The 22,821-nt window shown below is 39.8% G+C and overlaps 1 protein-coding gene and 1 pseudogene across 2 annotated transcripts in view; both read left to right on the forward strand.

Annotated features, from left to right (window-relative positions):
* The window catches only part of LOC122079365 (putative callose synthase 6), a 74,817-nt gene that overhangs the window by 17,476 nt on the left and 34,520 nt on the right, over positions 1-22,821 (forward strand). For both annotated transcript variants that reach the window (XM_042645763.1, XM_042645764.1), the window contains exons 3-9: positions 14,895-15,007; positions 15,083-15,170; positions 15,267-15,377; positions 15,481-15,621; positions 19,457-19,546; positions 19,654-19,745; positions 19,882-20,008. In XM_042645763.1, the coding sequence (XP_042501697.1) occupies positions 14,895-15,007; positions 15,083-15,170; positions 15,267-15,377; positions 15,481-15,621; positions 19,457-19,546; positions 19,654-19,745; positions 19,882-20,008 (762 nt within the window). The remainder of the gene's footprint in view (positions 1-14,894; positions 15,008-15,082; positions 15,171-15,266; positions 15,378-15,480; positions 15,622-19,456; positions 19,547-19,653; positions 19,746-19,881; positions 20,009-22,821) is intronic.
* LOC122080515 lies at positions 1,682-1,800 on the forward strand (annotated as a pseudogene).

Consider the following 22,821-nt stretch of genomic DNA (forward strand, 5'->3'; position numbering starts at 1 on the left):
CAATTTTTGCAAGTTCGCTTCTTGGATTCAAGAAAATTGCCCACTGTCACTTATGTTCCCTATTCAACAGATATTTAAATCATTAGGTACATCACAAATTCCTACATTTTACCCACTTACTATAAGTATAGCATTCCCATACCCAACCTATAGAGTTCTTTGTCTGTTCCTTCCTATATACATATTGATTCTTTGATTTCTTAAACCTTTTCTATAGTAGAATTAGATATAGAAAATCACTAATCGATCCTCATTGGATGAAGGGGTTTCATCCATACTTACAGTCCTCGAGGTTATATGAAATTCCGAACATTGGACCCTACAGTCATGGGTTATGTTTATCATTAATTCTTATATATAATTCAAACTTATGTCCAAAGGTTTAGTAACCTGTTATACAGCCCATCTGGTTTCGGGAACCCTAATCGGTGGGTTACCTGGGTCAAAACCGGTTGGCCGGTCGGGACCTGTCTGTTCCTTTTATTCTGCAGAATTTGATTCTGCCTTTTCCATACTCTGTACCATGGTTGGTGTAGTGCCCGAATTGCATCAATTTTTCATTCTGAATTTCCAATACTTATCCTAGGTCAGTAAGGAAAAGGTTAAATGCCAAGTTGACCCAATTTTGAGTTTCAATTTATTACACCCAAAACTGATATAATCCAATTCTGCAGGAATAGTTTAGGAATTTAAAGAGATCTGCAGAATTAGGGTATTTCTTATGCCTTGGCCATCAATTTGAGATGAACATTTATAATACTAACCTAACCTAACCTAACCTAATTAATTCAGCCCCTATTGCATAATTCCAGCTTGAATAAAATTATGTTCCTAGGGTTTTGGCAGAATTTCCACCAAATCAACCCTATTCTAGCTCTTATTGCACAATCCCTACTGAAAAAGGAGGAGTCCTAGGTTCTAGGGTTTAGCAGGGATTGAGTTTTTACCAATTGGGTCCCCAATAGCCCACAGAAATCAGGGGGTTTTTTTTTTTTTTTACTGGGCAACTATTCTACTCACAGGGATTCCCTGGCAGTAAACAATTGGGTAAAACCTTAACCCTAGCTGCCTAATCTACATGAAAGTACCTAATTAACCCTGCTGCAGTAGTAAGTTCACTTACCTGGGTGCAGAGTTGATCTAGGAGCAGCTTGAGGTGAGTGAGTTCCCTCCTCATTTCTCTTTCTTCCTCTTCTTCCTTCTCTTTCCTTCTTCTTCTTCTCCTCTCTTTCTTTTTCTCCTTCTTGTTACAGCAGCCAACGAAAATAAGTGTTGCCTCTCAGCCCTTAATCCCTTATATGAGGCAGCCCCAAGGGTCTGTTTGGCTGGCCCTCTTAAATTATTTCTAAGGTATGTTTGGCTGCCCTCTTAAGTCATTATAAGTAAGGTTTGTTTAGCTGCCCTTTTAAGTTAACTAAGGCTTGTTTGGCTGCCCTCTTTTATTTCCATATAAATTACATACATGCTATATATATATATATATAATACCTAGTAGCTTATAAATTCATTTCCTCCCATTTATTTATTAGTACAAAATATGCATTTCATGCCTCATTTAAGTCTCTCCCTATAGGGGTATAATGGGAATTTTGCACAGTAGAGGTGGGCTCCACAGTGTAAAAACCCAAAAATTACATTCTGCTAGGCAAAATTGGCTGGCCGGTTTTGGACCTACCGATTTGGGTACGATCATACCAGCACAACTGCACCGAATCCCATCCAAACTCCCTAGTTAAGCGTGCTTGGGTGAGAGTAGTATTAGGATGGGTGACGCCCTGGGAAGTTCTTATGTTGCACTCCCTCTTTTTATTTATTTATCTTTTTATACTCAGTCTTACAATTAACTTTACCTCTTTGTCCACACCTCCTGATGAGTTCCCCAATGATGTTGGCAGGAACAGGAGCAGGTGGGGTCACTTCTGCCTTCTTGGCACTCTAGAGCTGCCAACCATGTCAGCATTGGCTTTCTCTGCTCTTTCTTCTTGCCTGTCCACAAGTAGGGGTATAAATATCAGATTAGGGTGTTACAATCATACCAGTCAAATAGATTTCTTTCTAACAAAAAGGGTAGACAAATCATTGTGTAAGGACTGTAAGGTTATCCTTGATGAGAGTCTTACCCCCAACATAGACTGGTGGTTCGGGATATGCGTCCCAATGCACAAAAGCGTAGGAGGGAAGCTATGTACCCTAAAATAAGGTGGTGGAGATTAAAAGGTGAGCCCCTAAATACATTTTTGGATAATGTGATCAAACAAGGAAAGTAGGACTTTGAGGGTGATAACACAATGTGATGTGGGACGAGATGATGACCTGTATTAAGAAGGTTGCCAAAGAAGTTCTAGGGGAAGCAAAGGGCAGTCGTCTGACCTATAGGGAGATGTGGTGCTGGGATGAAGAGGTTTAAGTAGCCATTAAGACCAATAAAGTTTGTTTTAAGTTGTTGGATGGGGTAATGACTTGTGTCTAATATGACACTAGCCCTCTTTATTTATAACAATGGAGAGAAGATTCTAGAGAATTACAAAGACCATTAAACCCCTTAGGGTCCGTTTGGTAACTGACACTTTCCCTAAAATCCATAAAACCCATTATTACAACACTCCCCCTCAAGTTGGTGCATAGATATCACATATGCCCAACTTGTAGATAAGATGATGAAACATCTTACTGCTAAGACCTTTAGTAAATACATAAGCCAGTTGTTTACTATTGGGAACAAAAGGCACAGTGATAAGGCCCATATCTAGCTTCTCTTTGATGAAGTATCGATCGATCTCCACATACTTGGTTCGATCATGCTGGACAGGGTTGTGAACAATGCTAATGGCAGATTTGCTGTCACAAAAGAGCTTCATAGGATGTGTAGAAGGAACAGCCAAATCAGTGAGAACAGCTAAAGCAGGAGCTCACAAATGCCATGTGCCATAGCACAGAACTCTGCTTCGGCACTTGAATGGGCAACCACGGCTTGCTTTTTGCTTCACCATGTAACAAGGTTACTATACCACCAAAAAAGTTGCAATAACCAGTAGTAGACCTGCGGTCATCAGGGGAACCTGCCCAGTCAGCATTTGTGAAGGCCTCCACCCTAAGGTGTTCAAGAGGAGAAAAAAAGATGCCATGTCCTGGGGTAGATTTCAAGTACCGAAGAATATGCTGCACAACTTCCATGTGGGTTGAGTAGGGATCAGGCATGTACTGACTAACCAGGATGACGGTAAATGCTATGTTAGGGCTTGTATGAGAGAGATAGATCAATTGCCCCATTAATCTCTAATATCTCCCCTTATCCACAGGATCACCTTCTTTGCTACTCAAGTGACCATTAGCTTCAATAGGAGTGTCTGCCAGCTTACACCCCAACATGCCTGTCTCAGAGAGAAGATTAAGCACATACTTCTGTTGAGACAAGTAGATCCCACGAGAAGACCTGGCAACTTCAATACCGAGGAAGTAACGAAGTTGTCCTAGATCTTTGATCTCGAATTCCTTACTCAAGTATCTCTTGAGGTGAGAGATTTCAGCCAGATCATCGCTTGTAACAACAATATCATCTACATAGACTATTAGGATAGCAATCTTCCCGTCTGATCTCTTGATGAACAATATGGTTGGCATTGCTTTGAGAGTAACCTGTAGCAACCATAGTCTTATGGAAACGTCCGAACCAAGCACGAGGGGATTGCTTCAACCTATACAGAGCACACTTCAGCTTGCATACCTTCCCTTGGGTTTTGGAGCAAGTGAACCCAAGAGAAATGTCCATAGACACTTCCTCCTTAAGTTTCCCATGAAGGAAGGCATTCTTCACATCTAACTACTGGACATCCCAATCTAAGTTGGCGGCACAAGCCAAGATAACACGAATTGTGTTCATCTTAGCAACTAGAGCAAAAGTCTCCTGGTAGTTAATCCCATAAGTCTTTGTGAAGCCTTTAGCAACAAGTCTTGCCTTGTACCGATCCACTGTACCATCAACCTTCTGTTTTACTCTGAAGACCCACTTGCACCCAACTGTCTTCTTTTGTGACGGAAGACAGACCAGATCTCATGTGTCATTCTTCTTCAGAGCTTGCATCTTTTCAACCATAGCTGCCTGCCATTGTGATTCTCCACTCGCTTCCTACCAGGTATGAGGAATGGACACAGAGGAAAGAGAAGATATTAAACTATAGTAGAGAAGGAGAAAATGAGTCATAAGAAACAGTTTTAGCAATAAGATGTAAAGTACAAGACCTAATGCCTTTACGAACAGCAATAGGCAACTCAAGAGACTGATCAACAGAAGGAGAAGGAGAAGGAGAATTACCAGGGTCCAAAGGGACAAGATCAGGCTCGAGAGGAGAGAACTGGCATGGTAGGGTAGATGCTGGATGTGTAGTGGTCTGAGTCTACTCTCTACGACTATACACACATATCTCCGACCGAGGCGAAGTAGGAGAAGTAAGAGTGTCATTCTCCCCTGAAACGGGATACTAGCAGGGATAGCAATTTTAAGAGACGGCGGCACATCTTCCATAATGGAAGGAGACTCCCCCTGAAGAGGTTTTGCAGTGTAGTATGACGCAGATTCGTGAAAGACAACATCCATAGTCACAAACCAACGCCGAGTAGGAGGATGAAAACACTGATAGCCTTTCTGAATAGGAGCATACCCCAGAAAAATGCATTGAAGACCACGAGGATCAAACTTTCCATGAGGATGATGATCGTGAGCATAACAAACATTACCGAATACCTTTGGAGGAACAGGATAAGCAGCGGAACTTGAAGATTCAGAGGGGAGCGGAAGGCAGGGATCCGAGAAGGCATTCGGTTGATGAGAAAGGTAGCAGTGAGAATTACGTCGCTCTAGTACTGGGGAGGAACATGCATCTCAAATGTAAGAAAGCATGTTACTTCACAATGGTGGCGATTCTTCTACTCAGCAACCCCATTCTGAGCCGGAGTATCCACACAACAAGTCTGATGAATCATCCCATAATCGGAAAGGTAAGCTTGAAAGGACCCTTCAAAGTATTTACGACCATTATCGCTTCGAAGGATCTTAATGGTAGCACCAACTAAGTCTGAACCATGCGGTGAAACTGCTGAAAGCAACAGAAGGTCTCGCCCTTGGTTCGCATCATATAAACCCAAGTAGTCCGAGAATGACAATCAATAAAAGAGACAAACCATCAATAACCATTGACAGACACATTGCGGGATGGTCCCCAAATATCAGAATATATCAATGAAAAAGGAGTGGCACTTTTATTTCTAGAAACAGAATAAGTGATTCGAGTTTGTTTGGCCAAAACACATGCCTAAAAAAAATTGACTCGAATTACAATTTTTAAAGAAAGGAAAAACTCTAGCTAAAGTTCCCAAAGGGGGATGTCCCAACCGACGATGCCACTGCAGTAACTCAGAGATGGGAGGTGACGTAGAAGATGTCTGAAGAGCCTGCCCAGATACCAATGCCGAGTCATCATCAAGTAGATGCAGACCACTACATACCCTACCGGGCTAATCGGTGCCCTTGTCACCAGATCCTGAAAAACATAATGAGAAGGGAAAAGGGTGACTTTTGCAATTAAGACTACTAATGGACAAAAGGTTAATGGGAAAAAAGGAACATGCAATACAGTAGAAAGCGATAAAAAGGGGTACAACTAACGGAGCCATTTCCCAAAATAGTGGAATAAGTTCTATTAGCCAATTTGACCTTACCATTACAAGGACAAGTAGTGTACTGTGAAAAAATAGGTAAGCGGCCTGTCATATAATCACAAGCCCAGAGTCTATAATCGAAGGGTAGAAGGGATAGACATAGTATAACCACAAAAGGAGATACCTGAGCAGAGCTTGCAGTGGCTGGTGTAGGAGAGTTTGGACGTGTCAAGAGGTGCCGGAGGGCAGTATGCTCCTCAAAGGATAGCGAGGCTACTGAGGTGCTAAGAGCAGAGTCAGAGTCAGGGCTCTCAGTATGGTCGGCCTGCCTAGAAGTATTGGCACGACCCTTCCCTCACCCTTTTCCAGATTTATCAGCAGGACAACCATGAAGCTTCCAGCAATGCTCCTTGGTGTGATGCTCCTTCCCACAGTAATCGCACTTCACTGGAGTCCTAGTAGAGGAGCCACCAGACTGTGGGGCTGCACTAAGGGACTGAGTGCCAGAGACAAGTGCAGATCTCTCGGTAGGAGTGGCGACTTGTTGTGGAAGCATAGTGGTACGTTGACTGTCATCAAGTTGGATCACAGTATATGCTTGATCCAAGGTAGGAAAGGGGGTACGACTCAAAACCTGGGACTGCAGCTGATCAAACTCCACATTCAGACCTGCCAGAAAGTCATAGACCTTGATCTTGTCCTCTTGCTTATGAAAACTGGTTACATCTTCAGGGTGGAAGGAGTATACTCCTCATAGAAATCCAACTCAGTCCATAGTATCCGCAACTCATAGTAGTATATGACAGAGTGAGCCCTCTCTGCCTCAGATCACGAACCTTCTAGCGAAGCTCAAAGACCTGAGCATCATTCCCTCCCTGGGAATAGATATCCTGGACAGACTTCTAGATCTTCGCAGCGGAGTCAAGGAGGAGATAGTTAAGCGAAAGCTGTGGCAACATGGAGTTGACAAGGAAGGCCATAACCAGAGAGTTGGCACACTCCCACTTGTCAATCTCAGGACCGGTGGTTGGACACTTCGTGGTTCCAGTGAGGTACCAGTAATAGCCACGGGGCTTGATGGATATGCAGATCGAGCATGACCACATAAGGTAGTTTGTGCCATCGAGCTTGATAACACAAGGAGGAAAGGTAGGAAGAGTCATGGTGTCTCTGCCAGTAGAAACAGATGAGCTGGTAGACATGGTTGCTACTCAAGGTAATGTAGGACTAGATTTGAAAACTCAAACTAGACCCAAACTGCAGGAACTTTTAAAACCAAAGAACAACCAAATACCCAAAACACACCAGCAATAATCATTCCAACAGAATAGTGACAAATCAGCAGGCTATTGATCTCAACAGCCAGTAACGATTAGGACAGAACAAGGATAATCTAATAAAAGCAAACCAATGATTGAATAAGGCTTCAAATAATTCAGATCAATGGATTAATATGCAACAGAGGCTCAATAACCAGCAGAAACTGAAATAAACCCATCGAGTTCAGTTCTGGTCATGACAGGTCACTAAAAGACAAGAATAAGGTGATTTGTAATATCTCACTAATGGATGGGCAGAATCAGGCCTACCTTGGATCGATCCTTAAGGGGGTACAGGGAAACAATCGACCAAAGTTTTGGAACCATCCGATGCCTGGAACTAGTACCAACAGAAAAGGTCAATTGGCTCTGTTTTCAGGAATTCTGGGCAGGAAATCAAGAGTATAAATACCTGATTCAATGGCAGCAGTAAAACCTTAAAATAACTTGAAAACCAACTTGAAAAATAATGAAGAAAACCTCTTGGACTTCGCGCTGCAAGGAGTCACTTGGATCAAATACCAAACCCAGCACTTTGATCAAACAAAAAGCAAGCAGAGACATTGCAGAAGCAACAATTTTTTTGTTTGTATAAATCATGGCTCTACTAATGAGAGCTCTCCATTATTTATAATAATGATGGGGGTTTTACAAAATAGAAACTAAGTTTAGTTTTCAAAACTGAAATGGAAACTAAATAAAAAACAACTCTTCTAGTTTCCAATTCTGAAAATAGATACTAGGAAAATACAATTATTGAAATTAGAAACTAACTACTGACTGAAATTAGAAACTAATTAACCCCATCAAAGCCCAACTGAAAAAGAAATTAATGGAAAAAGGAAACTAACTAGTAATCCTGTACTCAATCTTAAAGCCCTTTTTTTAGATCCATAAAAGTGGCCCAATACATTCCAAACCACATGACTGAAGGCCCAACACATATACAACCCAACCCTAGGCTTATTCCTAATAAAATAAGCCCTATTTTGGTTATTAATCTGCATCAACTCTCTCTATCTTGAAAAAGTTCGTCATCGGATTTTGCAGTGATGAGGTGGGAACAACATGTGAATAGTAGCCATAATCGTTCCCGAATAGAATTCAGGTTGCTTGTAGACTTTTGGAAGGTAGTCTTCAAGGCGTGGAGCTTTCTCTTCAAAGAACCATGATGGTATAACAAACTCTATATGCTCAACCTCTGAATCTATACCAACCGTGAATGTTGTATGAATAGAGTCATCAATGTTGGTAGCCTTCTTATCAAGGGTAGGAGGAACAAGCTCTTCCTTGTCATCATGAAACCCAAAGACTTGTTGTGGAGTGCTTTCAATCACTACCTCATCTTCCACAACTTTAGTCTTGTCTTCTATGCTCTCTTCATTGTAGAATCCTTTAGTGGAGTCTTCTTCTATGGTTTCAGCCACCAAGACATTACTTATCACATGAATGCCATAAGTGCCATCATCATTAGTATCTTCCTGGTCATAATCATACCTACCATCATCATCGTCTTCCCAGGGGTATGGATAAAGAGCTAACTCATCTTCCCCATTGGGTTCTTCAATTTCAACCACTGCATTAACCCTCTGCTTATGTGGGCAAGACTTCGCAAAGTGTCCTACCTCTTGGCAATGAAAGCACTGTACCTTGTTGTTGCCTGCCATAGGTGCCTTTCCTTTATAATCAACCCGTGGAGGAAAGGTGACCTTTGGGGGTGCTGAACTACTAGGTTTAGTGGCTGAAAAATTTTTCTTGACCTCCCCAGCTTGAAAACCAAACCTTCTACCTGACTGTGCTATAAGCTCCTTTGCTTGTAAGGCCTTGTCAAAGCAATCCCTCACTGAGTATATATCAACAATACTAATTCCTCTGTTGATTTCAGCTCGCAATCCCAGTTGAAATCGAGATAGTAATTGTCTCTCATTCTCCCTTATGCCTGTGCGAGAATAAAGTGCATCAAATCTGTTCATATACTCTGCAACAGTCATAGTCCCTTGACGAAGAGAATTCAGTTGATCTTATATGTGAGCTCTGAAGTTACGTGGTAAATATTTGTCATATGGTTCAAGCTTCATCTCCTACCAAGTAGTAGGCTCTCTACCACGTTTTTCCAACTCTTGCTCATAGGTTCTCCACCAATCACGAGCAGCTTCAACTAGCTTAGCACGAGCTAGTTTCATCTTTCGTTCCTCAGGTAAGTCATAATAGTCAAAATAGTCATCCAAAGCAGCTTCCCAATCATAGAACAATTGGGGGTCTTGTCTACCATCAAACTCCTTCAAATCAAGCTTGACTTTCTGTGAATCTCTTGAGTACCTCTGATGTGCAGGACATTCAGTCTCAAAAGTATCCCCTTATGTGTTCTTCAAAAGTAGGTTGCTCTACAGGAACCCTTTATGGTGCTCTTAGATTAGGGATAGGTCTCCTGTTAACTAACTGAGCAACTATGTTCAATGAAGCTTCCACCTCAGGTGCTGTATGAGAGCCACGGGTAGGTTGTTGTGGTTGGGTCTCCACAGTCAACAACCTTGCATTCATAACTTGTTGTTCAGTCCGCAAGGCTTGCTGTTCAACCTTCAGTTCAGCTCTCATATTCTGTAGCATCTCCATATAGAAGCTAAGGTGAGAGTGTTGTTCTCAGCCATGCTTTGTACCATTTAATGTAGGACTAGATTTGAAAACTCAAATTTGACCCAAACTTCAGGAACTTTTAAAACCAAAGAACAACCAAATACCTAAAACACACTAGCAATAATCATTCCAATAGAACAGTAAGAAGTCAGTAGGCTATTGATCTCAACAACCAGTATCAATTAGGACAGAATAAGGATAATCAGATAAAAGCAAACTAGTGATGGAATAAGGCTTCAAATAATTCAGATCAACAGATGAATATGCAACAGAGGCTCAACAACTAGCAAAAACTAAAATAAACCCATCGAGTTCAGTTCTGGTCATGACAGGTCACTAAAGACGAGAATATGGTGATTTGTAATATCTCACTAATGGCTGGGTAGAATCAGGCCTACCTTGGATCGATCCTTAAGGGGGTACAGGGGAACAATCGACTAAAGTTTGGGAACCAGCCGATGACTGGAGCTAGTACCAACAGAAAAGGCCGATTGGCTCTGTTTTCAGGAATTCTGGGCAGGAAATCAAGCGTAAATACATGATTCAATAACAGCAGTAAAACCTTGAAATAACTTGAAAGCCAACTTGAAAGATAATAAGAAAGCTTGAAGAAAACCTTCTGGACTTTACGCCGCAAGGAGTCACTTGGATCAAACACCAAACCCAACACTTTGATCAAACACAGAAATCTCAGCAGAGACATTGCAGCAGCAACAATTTTTTTGTTTGTATAAATCGTGGCTCGACTAATGAGAGCTCTCCTTTATTTACAATAATGATGGGGGGTTTACAAAATAGAAACTAAGTTTAGTTTCCAAAACTGAAATAGGAAACTAAACAAAAAACAACTCCTCTAGTTTCCAATTTTGAAAATAGAAACTAGGAAAATATAATTACTGAAATTAGAAACTAACTACTGACTGAAATTAGAAACTAATTAACCCCATCAAAGCCCAACTAAAAAGGAAACTAATGAAAAAAAGAAACTATCTAGTAATCCCGTACTCATCTTAGAGCCCCTCTTTTAGACCCATAAAAGTGGCCCAATACACTCCAAACCATATGGATTGAAGGCCCAACACATATACAACCCAACCCTAGGCTTATTCCTAATAAAACAAGCCTATTTTGGTTATTAATGTGCATCACAAGGGGGCTGTGCAAATATTAGAGACACTAGCCGGAGATAGAGAAAGCACCAAAATAATCAGAAAAGCTAGAAAACCCAAAAAATTGATAAAGGGTAAAATCTTGAGAAAACGATTTTGGGGATAGCTCTAGAACAGAGCTCTCAAACAAAAAAGTGGTCAGTACATACGACTACAAGGATAAGGGGCACCAATCACAACAAACATTAGGACAATCAGAGCATCAAACGGGGAAAAAGCATCCCGACAATAGAAAAAACGATTTCTGGGAGAAAACCTGAAAAAGTTATGAAAAAAGGTTCAGGGTCTCTCAGATCATTGTTGAAGAGAGTCTGAGAGTCCAGGGGAAGGATGGATGGAGGCTAGAAGCCCTCTTGTGGTTTAAGAAGCTCCCACCATGAGAGAGAAGCAGATGAAGAGAGATGGAGGGAGGAGCAGATGAAGGAGGCGATGGGAGAGAGAAATGAGAAAGAGGCAAAGAGATGGAGAAGAGGGAGAGCCCTTAGGGTTTCAGAGCTACAGCTTTGATACCATGTTGGATGGGGTAATGACTTGTGTCTAATATGACACTAGCCCTCTTTATTTATAACAATGGAGAGAAGGTTCTAGAGAATTATAAAGATGATTAAACCCCTTAGGGCCCGTTTGGTAACTGACACTTTCCCTAAAACTCATAAAACCCTTTATTACAACATAAGTCATGACAAAAAGATTCAGAAGAGAAGAAGATGTATCATGCTGCCCGAAACAAAGCTAAGAAGATTGAGGGGATGGCCAGGATGAAGAAATATGAGATCTTTATATTAATCTTAACATGAAAGAAAGGGAAAAAGCTATATATAAGATAACTAAAATGAGAGAAAGTAAGAGTAGGGATTTTGATCTAGTGAGGTGTATCAAAGGTGATGATTGCAGAGTGTTGGTAAGGGGTGAGGACAGTGAAGAGATGGGATGAGTATATTAGTGCCCTAGTAAATGGAGATCTCTTGAGTAGGAATGACCTGTAAAATTGCTTTACTCAACAAGATCCCACATGTCATAGATATGTATAACAGATTAGGGTAGCGGAAGTTAAAGAAGCCTTGAGAAAGATGAAGTAGGCAAGACACCTGGCCTAGATAAGATACCATAGAAGTGTGGAAAACCGTCGGAGTGTTTAACCAAGTTGTTTAACAGGATTATGAACATAAGGAGGATGACAAATGATTGAAGGAGAAGCATTGTAGTCCTGATTTACTAAAATAAAGGGGATTTTCAGAGTTGCAATAACTATAGAAGCATAAAACTAATGAATCATAGAGAAGGCTATTGAAGCCCACCTGTGAAGAGAAACTAAGATCTCGGAGAACCAGTTTAGTTTTATGCCAGGTAGATCCACGATAGAGGTTATCTACCTATTGAGAAGGCTCATGGAAAGTTATAAATCCCATAAGAAGGATCTCCACATGGTCTTGTTTGACCTAGAAAAGCATATGATTGATTCCTCAGACTTTTCTGTTCCTACGTTCCTTGTTCGGGTTGCTGACAATCCTTATCCTCCATTTTTGGTAAAGTTCTATCGTATGCTCTATACTATTCCTTATCTTCTATTCTACATGTTCCTAATCTATGTGCTAACTTACTTTCTATTTACCACCTTACTGTTGAATTAAATTGTTGCATATCCGACACATCTAAGTTTCCCCCTCCTGTTGTCTCTGTTGGAATGGCATTAAAGATGTTAATCATCTTTTTTTCTTTTGCACTTTCTTCACTTTGTTTGGAAAAAGGTCCTCAGTAGTTGTTGGCCTGTTAGGAGATCTATCCTCCCTTTGAGTAGAGAATGGATTTGGGCCGACGTAACCTTGTTGCTTCTTCCATTTGCGACACCGCCGGGAAGCTTGCCTTCTGTGTTGCCATCAACCATATCTGAATGGAGCGAAATCTTTGTAGATGGACTTCCAATTCCCGTTCTTTCCATAAGATTTGGAAGGCAGTCTTCTTTGATGTTAGTTCCAAAATTTGGATCTCTTTGCCCCCATTCTGTCCGTGACACCACAAGGAACATGTTCACTGTTGTCTTCCTGGGGTCTTCCTATCTCCATTATTTCTCCCTTGACGTGTCCTTTCCTGTAGGATCCCTCTTCCTGAGTGTGGTACTTTTTTGTGTTGGTCCCTTTTACCCCCTCTTCTTTTTTCCCTTGTATATTCTTTTCTCTTTTGGTAATAAATTTATTTATTCATCCAAAAAAAAAATAATTGTTGCTTCTCATTTTATTTCACACACTGTCTTTTTGAGGACCTGGTGACAGGATCAACGATTGGATGTGGTAGGGTACGGGACGGGCTGTATTACCTAGAACCAGCTCCTACTACTATGCCTTCCCCTCTTCTCATACTCATCAGGCTAATAACATTCTTTAACAAGTGCATCTCTGGCACCAACGTCTTGGTCATCACTCCTTTCGTTCTTTATTTCCTTCTTTGATAACGGACTGTAATCTGGATAGTTTTATTGTGAAACTTGCGAATTGGCTAAACATATCCGGATTTCTTATTTCCATACTTTGATAAATGCGATACCGCTTTTTCTACTATTAATTCAGATGTGTAGGCACCTTCTTGGATTGTCACTCGGAATGGTTATCATTGGTTTATTTCTTTATTGATAGTTGCTCCCACTTAACTTGGGTTTATCTTCTTCTCCATAAATCTGAGGCATTTACTTGTTTTTACTCATTTGTTACCATGATCTGGACCCAGTTTGATGCCAAGGTTCGGATCCTTCACAGTGACATTGACATTGAATATATTAATGCTAGTTTTCGCAAGTATTTTTGTTATAATATGGGTATAAGGGTAGAATTGTCCATAGGGATTGTCCATAAGGGCTTACATGTTTTTGTACTCATAACCCTGCTATTATGAACAAGGGAGGGGTAGTGTCAATTGACACAAGTCATTCATTCCCCAAAATCAACATGGTATCAGAGTGGGAACTTTAATCGCCTCTCCTCTCTCCATCGCCCCTTTTTCTCTCCTTCTCCATCTTCTCCCTCACCCCTCTCCCTCCATTGCCTTGCTCGCCTTTCCATGGAAGCCTTAACACCCCTTGCGACGCTCTCAAACTTTCTTGCCTCTCACCCTTTTTTCTCTCTCTCTCTCTCTCTCTCTCCTTCTTGAGACCCTTTTCTTTTGGTTCGAGTAGACCGCCTGCGCAGTGGTGCGGGACTCCTCTCTGCAAATGGGGTCAGGCTATCTACCTATATACCCTCCCAGAACCCTGCTTAAATGTGGGAAGCCTTTGTGCACTAGGTAACGGGCTTTTTTTTTTTTTTTTTTTTTTTTTAGGGTTTTACCCTTGGTGGTGAGTCTCTTCCCACGTCCCACCGGGAGTCTTCTTTGTGGGTTGATCCGTATGGGTTGATTTGTTTTCAGATTTCTATGACTTTTTAGATCTGGACTTTATTAGTCTGTGATTCTCCTTGAGACCAGCAACTATGGGGTCAGAGGATTCAACTACATCAGTTCTTTCGAACAGTGTAGGTCATGGTTCTAATGGAGACTACTCCTCATTCCTGCTAATCCATCAAGTTGGATGGGAGCAACTATTTGAGGTGGTCCAGATTCTGTTTCCTGCCTATCAGTTCCCATGGTTATTCCGGGTATCTCACAGTTGCTACTGCCTGCCATTCAACTGCTGGTGCTCCTCGGGACAAATGGCATGCTGCCAATTACTTGGTTATGTCCTACCTGCTGAATTCGACGGCTCACTCCACTCGGGGTTATCTGTTGTTAGAAACTGCTACACTGATGTGGAAAACAGCCAAAGAAACATATTCCCAGGTGGGAATAATGCTCAGTGCTTACTTTATGGTGGGAGATGACTCTCTCTTAGTATTACTCTTAACTCTGTGGTATGTGGAAAGAACTTGATTATTATGAGACTTACCAGCGTGCTTGTCGTACTAACATACTCTGAACTCTGTGTTTTGTTAAAGGTGCTTACTTTATGGTGGGAAAATTCTATTTGCTTTTACATTTAAAGTTACTTGATGCTGTCTATAAAATCTTTTATACCATATGCTTCTAGTATATGTAAGCTTCAATTGTAAGTGCTTACATTCCTTAAAACATGTCGAGATTGTTTTGGTGCCAGGAGGAAAGGGAAACAAAACCTCAGCTTGCAGGAAATGATCCTAAGGAAATACAGAAGTTCTACTATATGTTCTATGAAGGAAAAGTTAGGGACGGCCATTACAAGAGAAAACCGTAAGACTTAATATTGAATGTCTCAAGTATCTATTTTTCTTGGTTTACTGTCTTTATTCTGACAGTCATTTGTAGGGAGGATATGGCCAAGATCTATCAGATTGCTTCGGTGTTATATGATGTTGTGAAAGCTGTGGTGCCTTCTGAGAAAATTGATCCACAGGTCAGTTTGTGTCATTTTTGTACTAGTTTCATGTTATTATTATTATTTTGTTTGGAGAATTTTTTAGAGGTTGTGTTATTGTGTATCTACTTTCAGATAAACAAATGGGCTGGAGAAGTTGATATGAAAAAGGAGCAGTATGTACACTATAACATTCTTCCGTTGTATGCCACTGGAGTTAAGCCAGCAATAATGGAACTTGCTGAGGTAAAATTTGTGTTTTATATCCTTTCTTAAATTTTGTTTGGCTGCAAATTTTATTGCTTCATTTAACTACTCTGCTTAATTCTTTATCTGACTGGAAGTATAGATCAAAGCAGCGATTAAGGCTCTGCATAAGGTGGATAACCTTCCAAAGCCCAGAGTTCAATCGACACCTAATGAGCCTGATGACAGGGATATAGCCATCCATGATTTGCTTGATTGGCTTTGGCTAGCTTTCGGGTTTCAGGTAAGTTGCAATCTGAAATCCCTATTCATGTTGTATTTTATCATTTTGTTATATGCGGAAATTCTTTTTTAACAGACATAATTGTAAACTACTGAAGTTTACATTTCATGGACTGTTTCTGTGGCCTCTGCATTAGTAAAAGTCCTCTACGATGTTTAATTATTCGCATATAGTTCACATATAAGGGGATCAAGAAAGTGAGAAACTGTCAAGTACACCTACTTTGAGAGCAGTGACTCAGAATTTTTCTTAGGTGAGTCAGTCTTAGAAAGTGAGAGTTGCCATCTTAAAGTATTGGTATCAATTGTCGTATCGGTCGGCTAAATTTAAGATATGTATCGAAGGGTATTTCATCGTATTAGAGATACACTACGCTAAAGATACGCACATAAATGGACATGATACACATTTTGACACTTTTGCACAATTAGCAGTTAAAAAAAGTAATATATAACATGTATCATGCATAAACACTAAAATGGAGAACACCGTATTGAGAGACAAGTGTATTTAATTGAAATTGTTCAAAAAGATGAGGTTTCTTACATGTAGTAATGGTCTATTGTTGACTTTCTAAGAAATTTTAAAATCTATGATCAAATAGATCCAATAGTTCATGTTGCAATGTTTTAGTTTGTTTTACCTAAATCTACTCAGACATAGCAAAAAAAGAAGTAAAACAAACTTAATTGTTTAATCTTGCCATTCAGCTACTTATAAAAGAAATACTACTAGAACACTGCAAAAGGGATGGCAGTAACTGGATCAATTTTTGATCTTTTACATTGATGTTATGGATGTAAACCACTTGTAAAATTGTGTAACATGCTTATAGGGCAAGTATCACATCTAACTTATTTGTTTGATCTTGACATCCAGCTAAAGTTGAAGTGTTTCCTAGGAAGGGACCATACACACAACGAGAGAGAGAGAGAGGAAATAGCCAGCTAGGCTACCGTTGAGGATAAAGGGCAACCTTATCTGATCCCCATTGAAGAGGGGAGGAGATACATGAATAGATCCAGTGAACAAAAACAGGGGAAAGGACATTTGAATTAGGCCTTTGCGGATGAAGTCCCAATTGATGGAGTCAAAAGCTTTATGGATGTCAATCTTGAGGAGGGCTGCAGGGGAGTGGGATTTGCACTCAAACTCCCTAATAATTTCGTATCATAACATATTGTTATAAAAAGCTCCTACCGGCAGTAAATGTAGATTTATTGGAACTAACCAGGGAATCAAGTTAATCAACAACCAATTGAAGGCGATAGGCTAGAATTTTGGCAATGAATTTGTACAGAAGGTTGTAAAGGGAGATAAGTCTGAAATCTTGTATGGAGGAGGTTCCTTCTTTTTTGGGGATAAGGCAAAGGAATGTGTGATTTTAAAGAAGAAATTGTGGATGGCATAGATGAGATCGAAACTAGTGATATCCCAACAAGAAGAGAAGAAACATATGCTAAAGCCATCAAGACTAGGGACTTTATTTGCTGGAATGGATGGCAGTCAGAATTTCTGATTCGAAGGTAACTTGCGAAATTACAAAATAACTCAAAGTAAGTCCCTATTTCCTATTGAACCATTGGATCTAGCTATCATCTTCGTCTGGATACCCAAATGGGCTTGGATCGGTTCAAGGTAGTGTACCTACAACAACTCCCCTAGCATTGAGAAAAACTCGACTACAAGTTTTGTAAAATGAGAGAATCAACACTATTTGATAGCTATCCACAAACATAGGTTTTGATGGGGCAATGATCTAGTGCATTTCACGATCAATCATCACGATCCTCTGATGGTTATAAGCAAATGTCTTGTATTTGATTGGAATTTGATCACGGGGTTTTATAAATAAAATCGGACCGTCGATCAATTCTTCAACTGCAACCTTGATCAGACTGTTCATTTTAGCTTAATCTTCACTTTTGTTGTCTTATGATCTGCCTTCTGAGGATTCTATCATGCTTGACACCTTATCATAGAAGGTGTTATTATTATTGGCAAGCTGTTGCTAATTGTTCTCTGATAGCACCTGTTCCCGTAGAGGTTTGTCGATTTTGAAACGTATCGAATCCTTGGGTAGTAAAAAAAAGCGGTATGCTGTATTTCCAGGATTGTATTTTATATTTGAATAAGTCTCGTAATTGTAGAAAGTAGGCCTCTTAGCTATAGGCCTAGCAAAAGGGAAATTGGGATAGGTTCCTATAGGAGCTCCCCCCCTCAAAATCGGATGTGAAAGTTTCATCTCATTCAGCTCAAGACCCTGCGTTATATCACCAGATCTCGATTTTTCATATATAAATGTAACTAACTTATCTCCTTCGTAAAGGAATTCTCCATAATGGCCATGAACGCTTGTTCATGGAGTGGCCAAATAGGATTTAGCAACCTGAATGGAGATTACAAAGTTTATCTTGCAGGGTATGGAGATCATCTTTTACTCTTAAGGAATATATCATACCGATCAATCTCCATGATGTAGCTTTAGGTTTGGATTTTATACACGGTTTATATTTAGACTCACTAACTCTAATTTAGAATCAGTAACTCTAATAGTCTAGTTGGTGGTAGAACTGTAAATAACAATAGCAAGCTAACAAACAAAGTCCAGCAGGGGCATTATAGGAATTAGGAAATGATAAAATGTAAATGTAAATGCAAATAGAAGGCTAAGGGAGAGTAACGTTAAGAGGGAGGGGTAGTATGGAGATGGGGTAAGCCGGTAAAGGGAATTAATTAAATCTGAGTGGGTGGGGGTATGTTAGGGAGTAGAAAAAAATACGATGGGAAGGACTTATTGATTTTGTGGGAGAGAAGACATGTCACCGCTGGAGAATCAGCGTGGAGGTGGAGCTGGACTTCCACTTCGAATCGGAGTTGGCAACTTCGATGGAAGGGAGGGTTTAGTGGAGTAGATGTCACAGTGAGGGGTTAGGGCTGTTGAGGGAGGGGTAGAACGAAGGGGATTAGGTTTCAGTAGGTGGCGTTGTTTCTTTTTTTTATTTATTTTTATTGCAGAAACCTTAGAAGGGCGTCGATGATGGGTTGCTGTGGGAGATCAAAGGGTGGGGTTTCAATGGGTGCAGTCTGTCGGGGAAAGAGGCAATTTCTTTTTCGTTTATTTTTTTCCAGCTCTTGGTAGAGTTAAGCAAGCAGGAGGAATGGGAAGGGATAGAGAGAGAGAGCGATGGGGAAGGATGATGGATCCTTCGGCATCTAGTCTGGGTTCTTGCTCTATTGCATATCGAATTATTTGAGGAATTTTCCGTAGCGTTGACCTCTCAAATCTCAATGTAATACCCAACTTGTGTGCCCCTTCACTATGAAATGACTTGAAAATAGGAAAATCGCATTCATCGCTATTTGTCCCCACTCCCCAAAAAAATTGTGCTATTGTTTCCTCAACTTTGAATAATTCAAATTGTAGATGTGGTAGAATCTGATTTTTCAATTGTAATTTGTAAAAAGCTGCGGAGAAAGTGCAGGATTCTTGTAGAAAAGGACACATACCAGGGAAACAATGGTTACGTTGGGAATAATTATGAATTATGAGATCTTTAAAAACCAGTAGGAATACAAAACCTCTGGTGGTTACAGGAATATGATTAGATGATTTGAATTGAAGTTATTTAGGTGGGGCTTGTCAACCAGTGGTTCTGAATTCTTTGCAGAAGATTTAAGTGTGCCGGCTGTAAAATACACGGTCATCTGTTGGTCTGGATATATGTAATCCTAGTTTTCTCCACAATCTAATTTGTTTTTGACTATTATCAGTAAATATACACTTGAGCCATCTGACTATTTCTGCTTTTGTCATAAATGTTTGACATTGAAGAAAGGAAATTTAGCAAATCAGAGGGAACACTTAATATTGTTACTGGCAAATGCTGATATAAAGAATAAGCAACTAGAGGATTATGGCCAGGTAATTTTCTATCTTTTGGCCAGGATCAAATTTAGTTTGGTCTATTTGCTTGTTAGCTATCTGGACTTGCATCCATCATTTATGATTAACAAATATGCTTATTGCAGCTGGATAATGGCACTGTAGAGAATTTGATGAAGAGAATCTTAAAAAATTATTACTCATGGTGTAACTACTTGCATATTGAACAAAATGTCAAGTAAGTGGTTGCAAGTCATATCATAATTCATAACAATGTCCTTCAAAGTAGTGATACAATTTTTTGGGTGCTTTCTTTTTTGCCTTGAGAAGCTCTGGATGTGTCCTTTTATTAGTTTTCTTATTTTTATTTGCAGGATCCCGCGTAATGCTGCTGACAGTCAACAGTTACAGCTACTTTACATTGGATTGTATCTTCTCATTTGGGGTGAAGCTTCAAATATTCGATTCATGCCAGAATGTATTTGCTACATCTTCCATAATGTATGTTCTCTTTTATTCTGTTGAAACAGCATAATTGTAATTTTGTCTTGTCTTTTTCTTTTTCCCTTCAATGACTGCATTTTATTAGTCAATGAAAGCGGGAGATTATATTTCAAATTAGTATAAACCAACCAATGAGATTATTCCTAGTGGTAGGTTGACCAATTATTGCTAAGTGGATCTTCTGAGAAACAAACCCTGGAAGTTGCTCCATATAGACCTCCTAATGCAAATCACTGTGAAGAAAAACATTCTTCACATCAAGCTAAATACAGCGGCCAATGAGACGCCACTGCAAGAGATATCAGAAGACGAACATATGCCAATTTAGCAATGGGAGGAAAGGTATCCATATAGTCAACACCATAAACCTGGGCATACCCCTTTGCAACCAACCTGGAATTCAAACCGAGCAAGAGAACCATTAGGGTTAACTTTAACCACATAAACCCAGCAACAACCAAAAGCAAATTTGCCCTTAGGCAACGGTACAAGATCCCAAGTCTGATTCTCCTCCATTGCGAGTAATTCTTCTTCCATAGCTATCCTCCAGTTAGGACTAGATAATGCCTCTGCAATAGACTTAGGAACATGATGAGAGAAACAGTTGAAAGACAAGAGCGAAAGGAAGATGACCAACCAGAATATGACACAAAGTTAGAAATAGGATGTTGGGTACAATTCCTAACACCCTTACGCTATGCAATAAGAAGATCCATATCAGTCCAATTACTCGTAATACCCTTACGCTGTGACAAGCACCTTTGTAAGATGACCTAACTGACCATGACCAATTAAAACCAATTTTGCACAAGTTTCTTCCACTTTTGAAAATTGGAAGCTCTTGCAAGTTTCTTCTTTGTGATCCTATGAGAGAAGGATGATACTTCCTCAGTAACAACATTTTCAGATTCAGCCATTATCACAAAGTAAAAACAAAATTTCGATTTCCAAAAACTTGCAAAAAAAATAGATTTTGACAAACCTTGCTCCATAGGAAATCGATTTGAAACCCTGGCAGGGAGATAGATCTAAAAATAATTCATCCAACTTTATTGATCAATCCAAATTGGTGCAAAACTCAAATTCCAACTAAAAGCTTCAGCAAAAAAACAATAGATAATAAAAATCGACTCAGGCGACAAAACCCTAAACTGGGTCGTTTAGGAAAACTCTGTATATAGCTATTGTGGTGCTCACCTTTATTTATAATCCAATAAATAAAGTCTTGGTAGGATACGCACTAAGACTCAAACACCTAGTTACAATCTAATAAGGAAACAAAAAACAACTCTAACTCTAAGATTCAACTCATAGCACGATGAAGACATTTCCCCTATTGGGAACACTCTTTAACACTCCCCCTCAAGAGGGAGTATACATATAGCAAAAGAATGCTCCAAGTTAGACCTACAAGAACTCCACTGAGCATAGAGAGAACTCCAATATCATAATGCGAGTAGCAATATCAGCTCAAACACATCAAACAGCAGCAGATAAAGAAACTTCTTGTCGAATAAACCAAGCAAAACCATCAACAACGAACAACACCACCACCAAAAGCCTTTCCCAAAGAAAACATTCCAATAACAACGAACAACAGCAGCACCAAAAGTCCTTCCCAAAGAAGGCACTCCAACAAAGTGTAGCATCCAATGCTACATCAAAAGACCTTCCCAAAGAAGGCACTCCAACAAAGTGTAGCATCCAACAGCTACACCAAAAAACATTCCCAAAGAAGGAACTCCAATAAAATTGTAGCATCCAACAATTACATTAAAAGCACTCACAAGCCTCAAGCAGAGGTCTTCCTAAACCAAGTAGCAACATTAGGTTGTTGGGGTTCAAACAACATCAGGTTGCTTGACGCCGGAAAATTATAGAGGAGTAGGAGGTAACACAAGTGGCTGCTTCCAAAGACAAAAAGAACTCGCCACCCAAAGGAAATGCACCTAAGGGATAAGAGAACTTTAGAAGAACTAATTCTTCTTAAAGGCTAAAGGCTCAAATTATGAATAAAATCCAAGTATCTACATTCCATTCACTAGTATAAGCTATATAGATGAGCATGGAACAACATTCCAAGCATAGGCAATTTCCAAGAATGAAATTAAGACTAATTGGAAAAAACAAACATGGGGAAGACAAACAACTATCCAATAGGAAAGGACCTTGGGAACCTTGAGAGGCATTTTTCACATCTTGAAGAGTCTGAAAATATAATGGTTGAAGTGCCCAAGAAGTCCTAGAACCGAATTTGAATGGAAGTTGTACCGAAAAGATGAATTCTGGAATTTTAAGTGTTTGGAGTCGGCCCAAACACACTTTATCAAAATGGTCATAACTTCTTCTAGAAAATAGCAAATGATGCACCGTTTTTTTTTTTTGTTGGAAAATAGACTTCTAGATCTTTCCATCCATATATGGCACAACTTCTAGTTCCTTCTGAGTTGGAACATGTGTCGCCGTGAAGTTACCCCAAAATCTTGGACTATAACTTTTATTTCCAGTTTATATCCTTTGGCTTAGGCTTGTGGGCTTATTGGGCTGGGTTGTTGGCCCATTTGAAAATGCTCCAGCATCATTGCTGAATATACCAAACAATATCTAGTCACTGAATATAACCATCTTTAAAAGATAAAACTGTTGCTGAGGACATACATGAGAAAATTCTTAACAATAAATCAATCTCCAACTGTTGCTGAGGACATACATGAGCAGATACTTAATAATAAATCAACCTTCAACTGAAACAATCTTAAGCAGACAATAACTCAAACTGATAATAATCTTTAATCTCCCCCTCACGTGTA

This window comes from Macadamia integrifolia, chromosome 5, assembly GCF_013358625.1.
Source record: "Macadamia integrifolia cultivar HAES 741 chromosome 5, SCU_Mint_v3, whole genome shotgun sequence".
Classification (NCBI taxonomy): domain Eukaryota; kingdom Viridiplantae; phylum Streptophyta; class Magnoliopsida; order Proteales; family Proteaceae; genus Macadamia; species Macadamia integrifolia.